This window comes from Manis javanica, chromosome 7 (assembly GCF_040802235.1).
Source record: "Manis javanica isolate MJ-LG chromosome 7, MJ_LKY, whole genome shotgun sequence".
Lineage (NCBI taxonomy): Eukaryota > Metazoa > Chordata > Mammalia > Pholidota > Manidae > Manis > Manis javanica.
In genome coordinates this window covers 55,494,265-55,511,141 of record NC_133162.1, presented here as the reverse complement: position 1 = coordinate 55,511,141, position 16,877 = coordinate 55,494,265, and the positions used below count along the sequence as shown (strand labels likewise).

The 16,877-nt window shown below is 37.6% G+C and overlaps 1 protein-coding gene across 9 annotated transcripts in view; it reads right to left on the bottom strand.

Moving 5' to 3' along the window:
• The window catches only part of ANK3 (ankyrin 3), a 661,312-nt gene that overhangs the window by 49,233 nt on the left and 595,202 nt on the right, over positions 1–16,877 (bottom strand). For all 9 annotated transcript variants that reach the window (XM_073241006.1, XM_073241010.1, XM_073241011.1 and 6 more), the window contains one exon: positions 106–317. In XM_073241006.1, the coding sequence (XP_073097107.1) occupies positions 106–317 (212 nt within the window). The remainder of the gene's footprint in view (positions 1–105; positions 318–16,877) is intronic.

The following is a 16,877-nucleotide window of genomic DNA, read 5'->3' as shown; positions in this document are numbered from 1 at the left end:
ATTAGCAATGTCATTAGGATGAATTATGACAACAATTATCGAGAGTGGAATATGCTCACATGCTTTCTACATGAACCAAAGAAAACAACTCTTTGTGAACATTACCTGGAGGCCCACTCGGATTCTTTTGGTTAAAGCACCCTCTGGGAAAGAGGCCTGGACGAGGGGCACAGTGGTGCTGCTCAGAATTCCACCTTCAGGACCGATCTGGTTGCTTTCCTGCTTAATCCGGGAAACCACTGCAAAATACTGGGGGAAATCCTTAGTGATAATCCTGCAGATACGCTTTTTCCCTAACTCTTCTGGGCTATCAAGTTCTGAAAAGACAAATGAGTGAAAAAGCCATTAGAATAAGCCTTTCTACACAATACCTTGAGACGAACTTGGGTAATTTTAATTGTTAAAATTACATTCAGTCACCTAAACAGTTTTTATAAAAATTTGCCTTAAAATAGTATCAACTTTTGCAAAAATTTTATAAAGATATTCACAGACAGTATTTATAGACAGACATTTCTACTGAAGAGGAACAAATATCTAAACATATGGACAACTTTCTACTCTTCAAGAAATGATACCTCCTTCTGCCTTCAAGTCACCAAAAGTAGGAATAAGGAAAGAGTAGGAGCTCACAAGAAAGTGAATAAGGACATAAGTATATCTGAAAAGTTCTGGAACTTTACTTGAAAACCTCTTTAAAATATTTTTATATTACCCAAATGGTTAATATCATTACCAATTTCTGTATGCCCACTGTTGGCCCTCATACATCAAACTCAGCCTATCTACAAATGGACACATCTTCCTCTCTGTCCATCTCCAAATCTATTCCTCCTTCCCTCGTAGTCCTAACTCTGAGAAGGGGGTTTGCCCAGTCTTGTAGTCTAATTCCTTTGACTCAATTTCTTTGTACTTCATACCTAAAAGTCAGAGTCCGGGGATTCTATTTTGGAATGGCTTGCTCTCTTGCCACTCCTTATTCAGGCCCTGTTAGAGCCTGCCTAGACTACTGAGCCTGCCTCCTCATCAGCTCCCTGCCACTCACCACCCCTTATGCCAGTCCATGCCCCAGAGTGCAGCCAGGCAGGTCTTCTTTTAAAAGCCAGACTATATGCAGAATTATGGTAGGTTTAATTGAAATAAGTGATTTTAAAAATCATATGAAATAAGTATTTGAGACTTGCCAAGAGTATTTTGGAAATACAGATTTATGAGTGAAAATTCACCTTATAAGATTTTAAAACTTACCTAGAAGTATCATAACAGTTATATAGAGAGACATAAACATCTAAGAAACAGATATATAAGAATAGACAAATAGCTCAGGAAGGCAACAGAGAACCAAGAAATAGATTGCAATTTATATATGTGTACACACACACACAAATATATATATATACACATACATAGTATACTGTAAGTCCAATATATTTACTTACATATATATTATCTTTTAATGAATATATTTAAGTCAAAGTCATATATTAAACTTCATATCAGTGGGGGAAAGATAGTTTATTTTAAAAGGTAGTGTTGACACAATTGAAATTCTACTTGAAAGAACAAAGCTAAATCATAAATAAAAATTCAAACTGGACAAGAGACTTAAACTACTTAAAAAAATAAAAATATTACAAGGAAACAAGAGAATATGTTTTAGCCTTGGTTAGGACAAATTTTCCTACTTAAAATTGGAAGCCCAGAAGCCTTGGCTATATGAAAATGTAAAGTGTGTGTGACAAGAGATTAAACTTGGAAGACAAAAGGCAGATTGAGAGAGAGGACAGCCACACACAGCTCAGCCCCCACCATACCAACAGGGCCAACATCTGTTACAGAGATAACAGACAAGCCAATAGGAAATGGCAAAATGTTATAAACAGCCAAACCACAGAGGCTGAAAAATGGCTAAAAAACATACAATAAAATGCTCAAACTCGATAATTAAACGGTATCTCCCTCTACACCCACCTCTTGGTAGGATTAAATACTGGTAACATCTTGTACAGAGAATGTTTTGGGAAGACAGGTGCTTTCAGTCATTGCAGGTGGGGGGTGAATGGCAATAATCTTTGACAACGTAATTGGGCATCACCTACTTAAACTGAAAATGCACCTGTCTTGGGAGCCAGCAGTTCCACTTCTGGCATCTCTCTGACTAACACATGCAAAGTTGCACTGCTTAGAATGACTAAAGCATGAAGAGCTTGCATGCCCATCAGTAAGGGAATAGTTAGGTAAGTCAGGATGCATCCACACTCTAGACATTCCTGCAGCTAGTAAATAGGATGATTCTGATGCATTCGCTTACCAACTATTCTCTGAGGGCCCACTATGTGCAGTATTTGGCCTAGTCACTGGGGATACAACAGAGAACAAACTAAAGTCACTGCTCACACGGAGGTTACATTCTATCGGTGGCAGGACATACACTGCTGAACAAATATGAAGACAAAAATTGAGGGGAGGAAACAGAATGTGACCAGAGAGTGGACATGGGCAGCAGAGGTTCTTATTTAAGAGGTATGGTCCAGAAACACCTTTCTGAGGGGTGATATTAGAAGAGAGGTCTGAGGGAAGGAGGGCGCCAGGCAGGTGGTGACTGACGTGTGGAGTGTATAAAGTGAGGAGAAGCAAGGTGCAGAGCAATATGCACAGTGTGATCCTTTCTAGGGGAAAATGTGATCACATTTGTATTATTTTTGTAAGAGAATTGAACATTCTAGGCTATTAGCACTGGTTCTGAGGGATGGGAAATGGAAGTGAGGAGGGGAGAAGAGGGAAAAGAACAAGAAGTATGACTTTTGGGTTTATGTAATTGGGGTGGTTTAACCTGTTACAAAATAAAAGGAAAATTCCCAAACTTCAGGGAGTGGTGTTGGTTTTATTTTAGTTGTTTGCTACTCACATAAGCCTCCCTTCTTACCTCAGATAGAACAGCACATGTCCTACCATCCCTTAACTATGAACATGTCTGCTCCTTAATCAGATATGCAGGGCTGAGATCATGGCTTATGCCAAACAGAAATGTGTACAGTGGTAGCCCGGATGTTAGGGAACTGGCTCAGTGACAGCTCATTTTAAGGATGAACCATCTAACTCTGAGATGGGAGCACTGAACAAACTGTCAGTTAGGAGAGAAATACAGTTCAATCCAGATCAAAAATGGAACTGGAATTTTGGTCCTTTTTGTTTCCTAACTATCTCCTTCCCCTTTCCTCTGTCCAAACCTAAATACTAAGTCCCTAGCGAAGGGAAAAAAGTAAGTGAGTGAGTGAGTAAGTAAGTAAAAGAAAGAAAGGAAGGAAGGTTGGTATGGACAAACAGCAAAGACCCAAAGAGTTTGCTCAGAAAAATATTCTGGCTAAGTTTTCATTTATTCAGCAATTGACAGAAAATAAAAGTTTTCCATACAGAGCAGATATATTTCCCTTTCCACAATTTGGCTTATTTAAAAAAGTCTGAATTCTCAGAGTCATAACCCATTTTGCAACTGACAAAGTTTGGATCATTTGCCTAAATTGCTCTGCCACACATCAGCTGCATCTAAGTAGACTTTTTTTATTTAAGCCTCCATCTGTGATTATGTTCTTATAGAGATGGCCTAGGACTCCACAGAGTGCAAGCAAGCTAAGATGACTGTGCCATGAAATTAGATTCTTCAAACAAAACGTTTTTCCTAACTGCATGTAACAGGCTGTGTAACCTGTGAGTATGAAGTTTACTTGAGATCAGTCTGGACCTACTGGAGGGCCTGAGGCAACTTCTTAGCTGTGTGTGTGTGTAAGTGTTGTGGGTATGTGCACCTACATATGTGAGGAGTCAGAGAAAGCTGTATCACTCCTGGAAACTGTAAGAGCAATGGATTGAGAAGAACTGCCACTTTTTATAGTGGAGGTAGCCTGGCCATACTTACATGACCTTTGATAAAGCATTAAAGTCACCCTGAGTAAAAAGCAAGTGTGTACAGCTCAGATGCAGATGAGCAGGAAATGGAGCAGCTCAGATTTCTAACTATACACTCAACTGCTGACATCTTTTAGGACTTGCCAGTGTTTGGGGACCCTCTGTGTTTCAAAGCTTTTAGCAATTTCTCTGTCTCCATTAAAAGTTTGCTTAATTATTCATCTTCAATATGAATCTTAACAGGCATTTTAAAGATACTCAACCCAGAGGAACAAATAATGTGAGAATTTTAGGCATTAGAATCCTCATGCACCATTCCTTAAACAGAACCATAGATGCATTGCCTTCTTGAATTACTTAAATTCCCAGACCTCTGCATGATGAAATTGAGAAAAGATAACTTTTTAACTAAGCTATATTCTTAATCAGGTTATATTGTGTTTGTGAACTTAAAATATTTTCACTTTTTTCCTGAGAATTTAAAGTCAACAGAAATGTAAAAAAAAAAACCCAAAATTTAAATACTGGCTTATAAAAAGCAGCATAATCTCTCAAAAGCTACAGCTGAATCTAGGCTCTTACCTGCTGGAATATCTGCGTAAGTAAAGAAACAGATGATGTAGGTAGTAAGTAAATGTAAGGAGGCAGATGAGGAGGTGAAAACCAGTTAGTAAAGTCACTACTCACTTCTTATGGCCTGACCTGAAAATCTAAGATCTTGTAATAAAATCATAAGCTCACAAGATCTTACTGGCCATCAATAGTACAGAGATTTAATAAATTATGATACATTCATACTATGGAATATAAGGCAGTATTAAAAAGGATGGGCTCAAGGTATTATACAAATCTCCAAAGCATATTAAATGGAAAAGTCAAAAATAATGTGATTACAATTGACTAATCACATCTTTACATTCCTATGTGTAAATTCATATAATTTACATAAAAATTAGGGGGGGAAGAGAAGAGGAAAATTATATATCATAATGAATGTACAGCCAAGCATTACTGCATGGGTAACAATACTAATGCTAGTATTAAATAATATATATAATATACATACATGTGATAAATAATACAATAGACTATTTAGTGTTTTAATATAGATTTAACTCAAGAATATTTTTTTCTCTATTTTTTACTTTCAAAAAAGGGAACTGAAATACAAAAATGAAATGATCTTAGTGGAATGTCTGAAAACAGGTAACTCAAGATTCAGCTGAGAAAGAGGGACTAAGAAAAGGGCTCTCAACACTCAGCTATGGTGGGGTCCCGACTTGGGGCACATCACCCATCATCACAAGCACCTTACCAAAGGCTTTTTATCCTATTTAAAATTCTGATAATGTGTATTAAAATTATATTTTTTCAAAAAATTTGAAGTAATTACAATCAAATTCAGAATTAAATAATGTTTGATATTGAGGCTTGGGACTTTGTATTCAACTAGTAGCCACTAAACAAAGAAATCAATTAACAATCAGAGTCACATTTCATACCAAATAACTGCATAATTCTTTAAATATCTTGCTCTAAAATATATGCAGTAAAAGAGATGGTTGCTTGTTCTTTTAATAGATTTTTAATAAAAAACTTTTTTTTAAGTTTTTTTTTTCATTAAAAAGACTGTAAGTGAAAAGTGGCTCTAGTTTCCCTATTTTTTAATCCACAGTAAAGTCTGTTATGTCCATGTGTTTATAACTCAGAAATTACTGTTTACTTAGTGGATGTTTACCCAAACTGAATTAAAAACATAGGAGGAAAGGTGCTCAAGACGGCAGGGTGGTGGAAATCTCCTCCCAAACCAAATATATTTTGAAAATAAAGCAAATACAACTATTCCTAAAAGAGTGACCAGAAGATACACTACACCAGCCAGGCTACATCTACATCTGCAAGAACTCAACATCTCACGGAAAAGGGTAAGATACAAAACTGTGACCCGGTGAGACCTGAGCACTCTCCCAACCCCAGCTCACATGTAGAAAGAAAAGAATCAGAGTGGGGAGGGAGTAGAAGCACAGAATCTGCACTGGGAGCACAGACACACATTGCACAGTGTACTGGATATTAGAGGAATGGAAAAGCAAAATCCGACACTAAGACTGCAAACAGGTTCTCACAGCCTGCTGCCCCGGGACAAAATAAAAGCGGGCACTTTAAAAGTCTTAAAGGGACAAGGGTTTAATAGGTGGACAAAATTGTCCTGGCACACTCAGTCCAGCAGGCTGGGAACTTAAAGGAACTTCAAGCGCCCTAACCTCCTGGGGGAGCAATGCAGCTCTGAATCCCCTCACGGTGATAAGCAGCCTGCTGTTCATTTCCCCCTGCTGGCATTGCAAGCAAACTGACTGACCAACCATTGCTGCTGAGCAGCCAGGGAGCAGCTCCACCCACAGCAACCACACAGACAGTTCTCCCAGTGTGTGGCTAACTGGGCCAGACTCAGAAGCTGCCCCCTGCCTGCAGTTGTTCAGCACATACACCAGAGACTGGCGCAGAGTCTGAAAGGCACAAAGGGGTTTTATTCTTGCAAAAATGTGGTCACCTGCAACCCCCACCAGTGTCGAAGGCCATCCTGATGGCTGCCCGCCCATGGCAACTCAGGGGATTAACCCAGAGGCTGCTCTCTGTGTGTGGTTGCCCGGCACAGGCAGCAGAGACCTGTGCAGAGTCTAGAAAGCAAGAAGGGGCACTATTCTCATGGGAGAACGCATGCTGCTTGCCTGTGACCCCAGCAGTGCCCCGGGCCATCCTGAGGGCTGCGCTGCCCATGGTAGCTCAGGGGATTAACCCAGAGGCTGCTCCCTGTGTGCGGTTGACTGGCACAGGCAGCAAAGATGGGCAAGGCAGCCAGCAAGCAGGAAGGGACTTTGTTCTCCCAGCTGACACAGGTTCCACTTGTTAGTGATCACTTCCATTGCCATGAAAAGGCAGAATAATCTAGTTTAGTCCAAAATCCCTCAAATCCCCGAGAGAGGGCCTGGTGAGAACAAAATTACCAATCTTCCTGAAAAAGACTTCAAAATGAAAGTCATAAGCATGATGGAGCTACAGAGAAATATGCAAGAGCTAAGGGATGAATTCTGGAGGGAGATAACAGAAATGAAACAAACAATGAAAGGATTTAAGACCAGACTGGATGATGTGGAAAAGATAGTTAAAGGAATAGAAATAAGAGAATAGGTATACAGAGAAGCTGAGGCAGAGAGAGATAAAAGGACCTCTAGGAATGAAAGAATATTAAGAGAACTGTGTGACCAATCCAAAGGGAACAATATTCACACTATAGAGGTACCAGAAGAAGAAGAGAGAAAAAGGGATAGAAAGTGTCTTTGAAGAAATAATTGCTAAAAAATCCCCCAATCTGGGGAAGAAAATAGTCTCTCAGATCATGGAAGTCCACAGATCTCCTAACACAAGGGACCCAAGGAGGACAACAGCAAGACATATAATAACTAAAATGGCAAAGATCAAAAACAAAGACAGACTATTAAATGCAGCCAGAGAGAGAAAAAAGATCACCTACAAAGGGAAAACCCATCAGGCTATCATCAGACTTCTCAGCAGAAACCTTACAGGCCAGAAGAGAATGGCATGATTTATTCAACGCCATGAAACAGAAGGGCCTTGAACCAAGAATACTGTATCCAGCAAGATTATCATTTAAATTCAAAGATGGGATTAAACAATTCCCAGATAAGTAAAAGTTGAGGGAATTTACTTCCCACAAACCATCTCCACAGTGTATTTTAAAGGGACTGCTCTAGATGGAAGCATGCCTAAGGCTAAATAGCTGTCACCAGAGAAAATAAAACAACAGCAAAGGAAGCAGAACAACTAAATGCTAACTAAATGCAAAATAAAATCAGCCATCCACTATACCAATCAAGGGAAACACAAAGAGTACAGAATAAAACACCAAACAGATAAAGAATGGAGGAGGAACAAAAAGAAGGGAGAGAAAGAATCATCAGACTGTATTTATAATAGCATAAGTGAGTTAAATTAGACAATAAAGAAGCTGCTCTTGAACCTTTGGTAACCATAAATCCACAGCCTGCAATGGCAATAAGTACATACATATTGATAATCACCCTAAATGTAAATGGACTGAATGCACCAATCAAAAGACACAGAGTAATAGAATGGATAAAAAAGCAAGACCCATCTATATGCTGCCTACAAGAGACTCACCTAAGACCCAAAGACATACATAGACTAAAAGTGAAGGGATGGAAAGAGATATTGTAAGCAAATAATAGGGAGAAAAAAGCAGGTGTTGCAGTACTTGTATAAGACAAAATAGACTTTGTAACAAGAGACAAAGGAGGACATTATATAAGGATAAAGGGATTGGTCCAACAAGACGATATAACCATTATAAATATCTATGCACCCAACACAGGAGCACCGACATATGTGAAACAGATATTAATAGAATCAAAGGAGGAAATAGAAGGCAATGCATTCATTTTAGGAGACTTCAACACACCACTCACTCAAAAGGACAGATCAACCAGACAGAAAATAAGTAAGGAGACAGAGGCACTGAACAACACACTAGAACAGATGGACCTAACAGACATCTTCAGAACTCTACACCCAAAAGCAGCAGGATGCACATTCTTCTCAAGTGCACATGGAACATTTTCCAGAATAGACCACATACTAGGTCACAAAAAGAGCCTGAGTAAATTAAAAAAGATTGAAATTCTACCAACCAACATCTCAGATCACAAAGGTATAAAAGTAGAAATAAATTGTACAAAGTAAACAAAAAGGCTCACAAACACATGGAGGCTTAGCAACATGCTCCTTAATAATCAATGGATCAAGGACCAACTTAAAACAGATATCAAGCAATATATGGAGACAAAAGATGACAGCAGCACAATGCTCCAACTTCTGTGGAATGTATCAAAGTCAGTTCTAAGAGGAAAGTATACAGCAATCCAGGCCTATTAAAAGAAGGAAGAACAATCCCAAATGAAGTCTAAATTCACAATTATTGAAACAGGAAAAAGAAGAACAAATAAGGCCCAAAGTGAGCAGAATGAGGGACATAACGATCACAGAAGAGTTAAATAAAATTGAGAAGAATAAAACAATAGAAAAAAATCAATGAAAACAAGAGCTGGTTCTTTGAGAAAATAAACAAAATAGATAAACCCATAGCCAGGCTTATTAAGAGAAAAAGAGAATTTACACACAAAACAGAATCAGAAACGAGAAAGGAAAAATCAAGACAGACACCACAGAAATACAAAGAATTATTAGAGAATACTATAAAAATCTGTATGCTAACAAATTGGATAACCTAGAAGAAATGGACAACTTTCTAGAAAAATATAACCTTCCAAGACTGACCAAGGAAGAAACAGAAAATCTAAACAGACCAATCACCAGCAACAAAATTGAATCATTAATCAAAAATCTACACAAGATCAAAACCCCCAGAACAGATGGATTGACCACTGAATTTTTTTATTTTTTATTTTCTTTATTTTTTATTTTGTTATCATTAATCTACAATTACATGAAGAACATTATATTTACTAGGCTCTCACCTTCACCAAGTCCCCCCCACATACCCCTTCACAGTCACTGTCCATCAGCATAGTAAGATGCTGTAAAATCACTGCTTGTCTTCTCTGTTGCACAGCCCTCCCTGTGCCCCCCACACACTATACATGCTAATCTTAATGCCCCCTTTCTTTTTCCCCACTCTTATCCCTCCCTTCCCACCCATCCTCCCCAGTCCCTTTCCCTTTGGTAACTGTTAGTCCATTCTTGGGTTCTCTGATTCTGCTGCTGTTTTGTTCCTTCAGTTATCTTTCATTCTTATACTCCACATATGAGTGAAATCATTTGGTACCTGTCTTTCTTCACCTGGCATATTTCACTGAGCATAATACCCTCTAGCTCCATCCGTGTTGTTGCAAATGGTAGGATCTGTTTTTTTTTTATGGCTGAGTAATATTACATTGTGTATATGTACCACATCTTCTTTATCCATTCATCTACTGATGGACATTTAGGTTGCTTTCATATCTTGCCTATTGTAAATAGTGCAGTGATAAACATAGGGGTGCATCTGTCTTTTTCAAACTGGAGTGCTGCATTCTTAGGGTAAATTCCTAGAAGTGGAATTTCTTGATCAAATGGTATTTCTATTTTGAGCATTTTGAGGAACCTCCATACTGCTTTCCACAATGGTTGAACTAATTTACATTCCCACCAGCAGTGTAGGAGGGTTCCCCTTTCTCCACAACTTCACCAACATTTGTTGTTGTTTTATCTTTTCTATTACGGCAATCCTTACTGGTGTAAGGGGATATCTCACTGTGGTTTTAATTTGCATTTCTCTGATGACAAGCAATGTGGAGCATCTTTTTATGTGTCTGTTGGCCATCTGATTTCTTCTTTAGAGAACTGTCTATTCAACTCCTCTGCCCATTTTTTAATTGGATTATTTGCTTTTTGTTTGTTGAGGCGTGTGAGCTCTTTATATATTTTGGATGTCAACCCTTTATTGGATCTGTCATTTATGAATATGTTCTCCCATACTGTAGGATATCTTTTTGTTCTGTTGATGGTGTCCTTTGCTGTACAGTAGCTTTTTAGCTTGATATAGTCCCACTTGTTCATTTTTGCTTTTGTTTCCCTTGCCCGGGGAGATATGTTCATGAAGAAGTCACTCATGTTTATGTGCATGAGATTTTTGCCTATGTTTTTTTCTAAGAGTTTTATGGTTTCATGACTTACATTCAGGTCTTTGATCCATTTGGAGTTTACTTTTGTGTATCGGGTTAGACAGTAATAGTTTCATTCTCTTACATGTAGCTGTCCAGTTTTGCCAACACCATCTGTTGAAGAGACTGTAATTTCCCCATTGTATGTCCATGGCTCCTTTATCGTGTATTAATTGGCCATATATGTTTGGGTTAATGTCTGGAGTCTCTATTCTGTTCCACTGGTCTGTGGCTCTGTTCTTGTGCCAGTACTAAATTGTCTTGATTACTGTGGCTTTGTAGTAGAGCTTGAAGTTGGGGAGCAAGATCCCTCCCCACTTTATTCTTCCTTCTCAGGATTGCTTTGGCTATTCGGGGTCTTTGACGGTTCCATATGAATTTTGAACTATTTGTTCCAGTTCATTGAAGAATGCTATTGGTAATTTGATATTGCTTTGGGCAGGATGGCCATTTTGACGATACTAATTCTTCCTAGCCAGGGGCATGGGATGAGTTTCCATTTGTTAGTGTCCTCTTTAATTTCTCTTAAGAGTGTCTTGTAGTTTTCAGGGTATAGTTCTTTCACTTCCTTGGTTAGGTTTATTCCTAGGTATTTTATTCTTTTTGATGCTATTGTGAATGGAATTGTTTTCCTGATTTCTCTTTCTATTAGTTCATTGTTAGTGTATAGGAAAGCCACAGATTTCTGTATGTTAATTTTGTATCCTGCAACTTTGCTGAATTCTGATATTAGTTCTAGTAGTTTTGGAGTGGAGTCTTTAGGGTTTTTATGTACAATATCATGTCATCTGCAAATAGTGACAGTTTCACTTCTTCTTTACCAGTCTGGATTCCTTGTATTTCTTTGTTTTGTCTGATTGCTGTGGCTAGGACCTCCAGTAGTATGTTGAATAACAGTGGGGAGAGTGGGCATCCCTGACTTGTTCCCAATCTCAGAGTAAGAGCTTTCAGCCTCTCACTCTTCAGTATAATGTTGGCTGTGGGTTTATCATAAATGGCCTTTATTATGTTGAGGTACTTGCCCTCTATGCCCATTTTGTTGAGAGTTTTTATCATGAATGGATGTTGAATTTTGTCAAATGCTTTTTCAGCATCTATGGAGATGATCATGTGGTTTTTGTCCTTCTTTTTGTTGATGTGGTGGATGATGTTGATGCATTTTCGAATGTTGTACCATCCTTGCATCCCTGGGTTGAATCACACTTGGTCATGGTGTATGATCCTTTTGATGTATTTTTGAATTTGGTTGCAAAATATTTGGTTGAGTATTTTTGCATCTACGTTCATCAGGGATATTGGTCTGTAGTTTTCCTTTTTGGTGGGGTCTTTGCCTGGTTTTGGTATTAGGGTGATACTGGCTTCATAGAATGAGTTTGGGAGTATTCCCTCCTCTTCTATTTTTTGGAAAACTTTAAGTAGAATGGGTATTATGTCTTCTCTGTATGTCTGATAAAATTCCGAGGTAAATCCATCTCGCCCGGGGGTTTTGTTCTTGGGTAGTTTTTTGATTACCACTTCAATTTCATTGCTTGTAATTGGTCTGTTTAGATTTTCTGTTTCTTTCTGGGTCAGTCTTGGAAGGTTGTATTTTTCTAGGAAGTTGTCCATTTCTCCTAGGTTTTCCAGCTTATTAGCATATAGGTTTTCATTGTATTCTCTAATAATTGTTTGTATTTCTGTGGGTCCATTGTGATTTTTCCTTTCTCATTTCTGTTTCTGTTGATGTGTGTTGACTCTTTTTCTCTTATTAAGTCAAGCTAGAGGCTTATCTATTTTGTTTATTTTCTCGAAGAACCAGCTCTTGGTTTCACTGATTTTTTCTATTGTTTTATTTTTCTCAATTTTATTTATTTCTTCTCTGATCTTTATTATGTCCCTCCATCTGCTGATCTTAGGCCTCATTTGTTCTTCTTTTTCCAATTTTGATAATTGTGACATTAGACTATTCATTTGGGATTGTTCTTCCTTCTTTAAATATGCCTGGATTGCTATATACTTTCTTCTTAAGACTGCTTTTGCTGCGTTCTACAGAAGTTGTGGCTTTGTGTTGTTGTTATTTGTTTCCATATATTGCTGGATCTCCATTTTAATTTGGTCATTGATCCACTGATTATTTAGGAGCATGTTGTTAAGCCTCCATGTGTTTGTGAGCCTTTTTGTTTTCTTTGTACAATTTATTTCTACTTTTATACCTTTGTGGTCTGAAAAGTTGGTTGGTAGGATTTCAATCTTTTGGAATTTACCGAGGCTCTTTTTGTGGCCTAGTATGTGGTCTATTCTGGAGAATGTTCCATGTTCACTTGAGAAGAATGTGTATCTGTTGCTTTTGGATATAGAGTTCTATAGATGTCTAGTAGGTCCATCTGTTCTAGTGTGTTGTTCAGTGCCTCTGTGTCCTTACTTATTTTCTGTGTGGTGGATCTGTCCTTTGGAGTGAGTGGTGTGTTAAAGTCTCCCAAAATGAATGCATTGCATTCTATTTCCTCCTTTAATTCTCTTAGTATTTGTTTCACATTTATTGGTGCTCCTGTATTGGGTGCATGTTTATAATGGTTATATCCTCTTGTTGGACCAATCCCTTTATCATTATATAGTGTCCTTCTTTATCTCTTGTTACTTTCTTTGTTTTGAAGTCTATTTTGTCTGATACTAGTATTGCAACACCTGCTTTTTTCTCCCTGTTGTTTGCATGAAATATCTTTTTCCATCCCTTGACTTTTAATCTGTGCATGTCTTTGGGTTTGAGGTGAGTCTCTTGTAAGCAGCATATAGATGGGTCTTGCTTTTTTATCCATTCTATTACTGTATGTCTTTTGATTGGCGTATTCAGTCCATTTACATTTAGGGTGATTATTGAAAGATATGTACTTATTGCCATTGCAGGCTTTAGATTCGTGGTTACCAAAGGTTCAAGGTTAGCTTCTTTACTACCTTACTGTCTTACTTAACTCACTTATTGAGCTATTATAAACACAGTCTGATGATTATTTCTCTCCCTTCTTATTCCTCCTCCTCCATTCTTCATATGTTGGGTGTTTTGTTCTGTGCTCTTTTTAGGAGTGCTCCCATCTAGAGCAGTCCCTTTAAGATACCCTGTAGAGGTGGTTTGTAGGAGGCAAATACCCTCAACTTTTGCTTGTCTGTCAAATTTGTTTTTTGAAGGCTGTTCGAGACCTGGTTGGTTTGAGTGTGAGTATTCTATAGAAGGAATACAGCCTTACGATTTCATAAGTGACGATTTCTCTATGTAGGGTTTAATTTCTGATCAGGTGAATATTCTGCTCAGCTTGCTTTTCTAAAAATGGAATATTTGATAATGAAGTGTGAGAAAAAATGGATTCTTAGAATGCCCTTAGAAGGGCAAGGTAGCTGGTTTAGATCTGTGATAAGTCATTGGAAACAGCTGCCGTGGTTTCAAATCCACCTCTCCAACCAGTGAGCTTGGACCTGGGACAAGTTCCTAAACTCTGAGCCCTGTGTTCCTTATCTGTAAGATCTGAGTAAGAAGTTTCCTTTAGGGTGGACATGACAAATGAATGATAGAAAATCACTAGCATAGTCCTATTCACATAATTTAGGTTCCAGATTCTTTCCAAGTTCACACAGCTTTGAAGTAGAGGAGAACTAGAGAGCCAGTGTGTGGCAAATATAAGGTCGGATTTTTTAAAAAAGCATCATACTACCTGTTTTGTATCTCTACATTGTATAAATCTGAGTTGCTTGTTATCATTTCAATTTCATTGTGTTTCTTAAAACTTCACCACTAGAATATTTAATATCAGATAAATTGGAAATGAAGGAAATAAAAGATAAATCTATAATATTCAACTCTGACTGTAGAATATATGGACCAACAGAACACTTGTGATATAGTCTCTGAACTATTTCAGCAACCTATAGGCACTCATTCCTTCAGAATTAAAGGGAAGGCCCATCTGAATAGGCAACTTTTATAACAAGTCTACCCAAGATGTTATAGGGAAAGAGACATTTAAATGATATAACTTGACACTTCTTCAGAGAAATCTTTTCAAATTTTTTCAACTTTATTTTGAAATAATTATAGATTCATGAAACATTGCAAAGACAGTCCAGAGAGGTACCATGTGTATCTACAATTTTAGTAATTTAACTCATATTCTTACTCAGTTTTGGCATCTGCTTTATGTCTGTCTGGATCAGTATTATTTTATATCTTTATCCAAGGTAGGAACCTTTTTTATTATTTAGATTTGCACAATGAATTGAGTGCTAATAATGCAGAATGACTGGAAACAATGATCTACCTGTTTGCTTTTCCCTCCAATTTTAGTAATCCATGTTATTTCTGCCAATTACGTATCTTAAGGTTATTTTTAGAAAGTAATTTTAATCATTATGTACCCTTCCCCTGCCCCCTAGGCCTCCTCTTCCCATTCGGTTGTGATATCCCTTCCTTTAGAAAGGTGCTTTCTGTCTTGGGTATGGGTCCCTGAATTATTTAGGAAATGTATCACCAAAAGTGGGGGCCTATACATGGATACAAAATGTTTCCCATTCATTCATCAAATCTTGATGAAATGAAGAGCTGTTATAAGCAGCAGGCATAATGGCTGTCAACAAGCAAGAGCCAGTCCCTGGCCTCACGGACCTTACAGACATCAGGGAAGACAGCAAAGGGCAGTTACTTGCTACTGAAGACAGGTCAGGTGTTCTGGATGTATCTACCAGGTGGATCTAACTTAATCTGGGCTTCCTGGAAGAAGACAAGTGAGGGAGAGGATGTTTAGCCATTTTGGAATAATCACTCTAAGGTTTTCCTTCATGACTACATAAGCCTCAAATTCTTTGCATCTGTTTCTTCATGCTTTTTCTAGAAAAATTTTCTTCCAAATTTGTTTACTTTACAAAACACTTGTGAAAATAAAAATAAAAAGGCATGGCTTTCAGGCATTGGCCCCATCACTTTCTTCAACTCTTTGTTTAAATCATTACTATTACACCCAGGCAAAGAACAGTATAATCCAATCTTCAAAATCAGGATCATAAATAATGTCTTAAGGCTAAATACCGTAAGTCAATAACACCGCATGTTGAGCAGATCATGTAAATGTGAACTCCATGGGGCCTAGACCTGCTACACTGGCTATTCACATCAACACTAATGGTAATGGAGGCTTACGCCCCACCTCTCACACCTGCTTCACTGTCCTCAGAAGGCTAAGAGCCCCAGTGCGTTTGACATGTGGGGCAGGGTGCCTGATGTCATCACTTTGTCCTAGTGTTTCATAGACACATAATTGCTGGCAAATCCATATATACAGACATAGATGAAACTTGGCATTATTAAGGCTTATTTGCTTTTATCCTATTTCCACTTCTGACCATGAAGTGTGGGAGAATTAATTGTTCAGGTAGTTTCTTTTCCTTTTGCAATGTCATGGGCATTCTTCAATTGATTTAAAGAGACAATTTTATGGCAATGAACTGAAAGCAAGTTAACTATTTTGTTATGGTTTAATTAACAATTTTGGCGTGCTTTTTTATTTTATATTCCAACCACAATCCCAATTTGGTTAAGCAAAATTTTACTTTACCCTCCAGAATCTTTCAAAATTATTAATGGATTTCTCCAACAGATGGTGCTGTGTACAACATAAAGCTACATATTTCACTTTTCAATGCTTTAGGCTTCTGCAATCTAACTTGACTCTTCAAAATTACTATTTGTCTCATAGCTGACAAATTAAAAACATGTTCAAGTGAAATGAACCAAAGTAGCAATTTTTAACTGAGAAGTCTGTTTATAAACTATTGTTTATATAGTTAGATAATAAATCATGGAAAATGTACTTTCTGTTACATAACATATAAGTATCAACTTTTCTTCCCTGCTTCAATTCAAAATAGCATAATTATTAAATCTAAAATGTATTATCTTAAAAATCTCACCTGTTCTCATATGAAACTTAAGCAATGACAACAAGTAAGAAAATATTTTCCTAGCATTACAACATTGTTTGGAGAACTTTAGCAACTTTTTGTTTCAATATAGTGATTGGGATTTTCAAACAATAGCATGACTCATATATTCTGAAAGCATTGTTGTGATACTTAGGTAGCAATAATTTTGATTTTAAAACCTACTAGATGTGTAAAACAAACTCTACCCACTGTCAAGAGCAGCTCTGTCTTAAAGAAATATAATGCAAGTCTGAATGTAACTCTGATAGC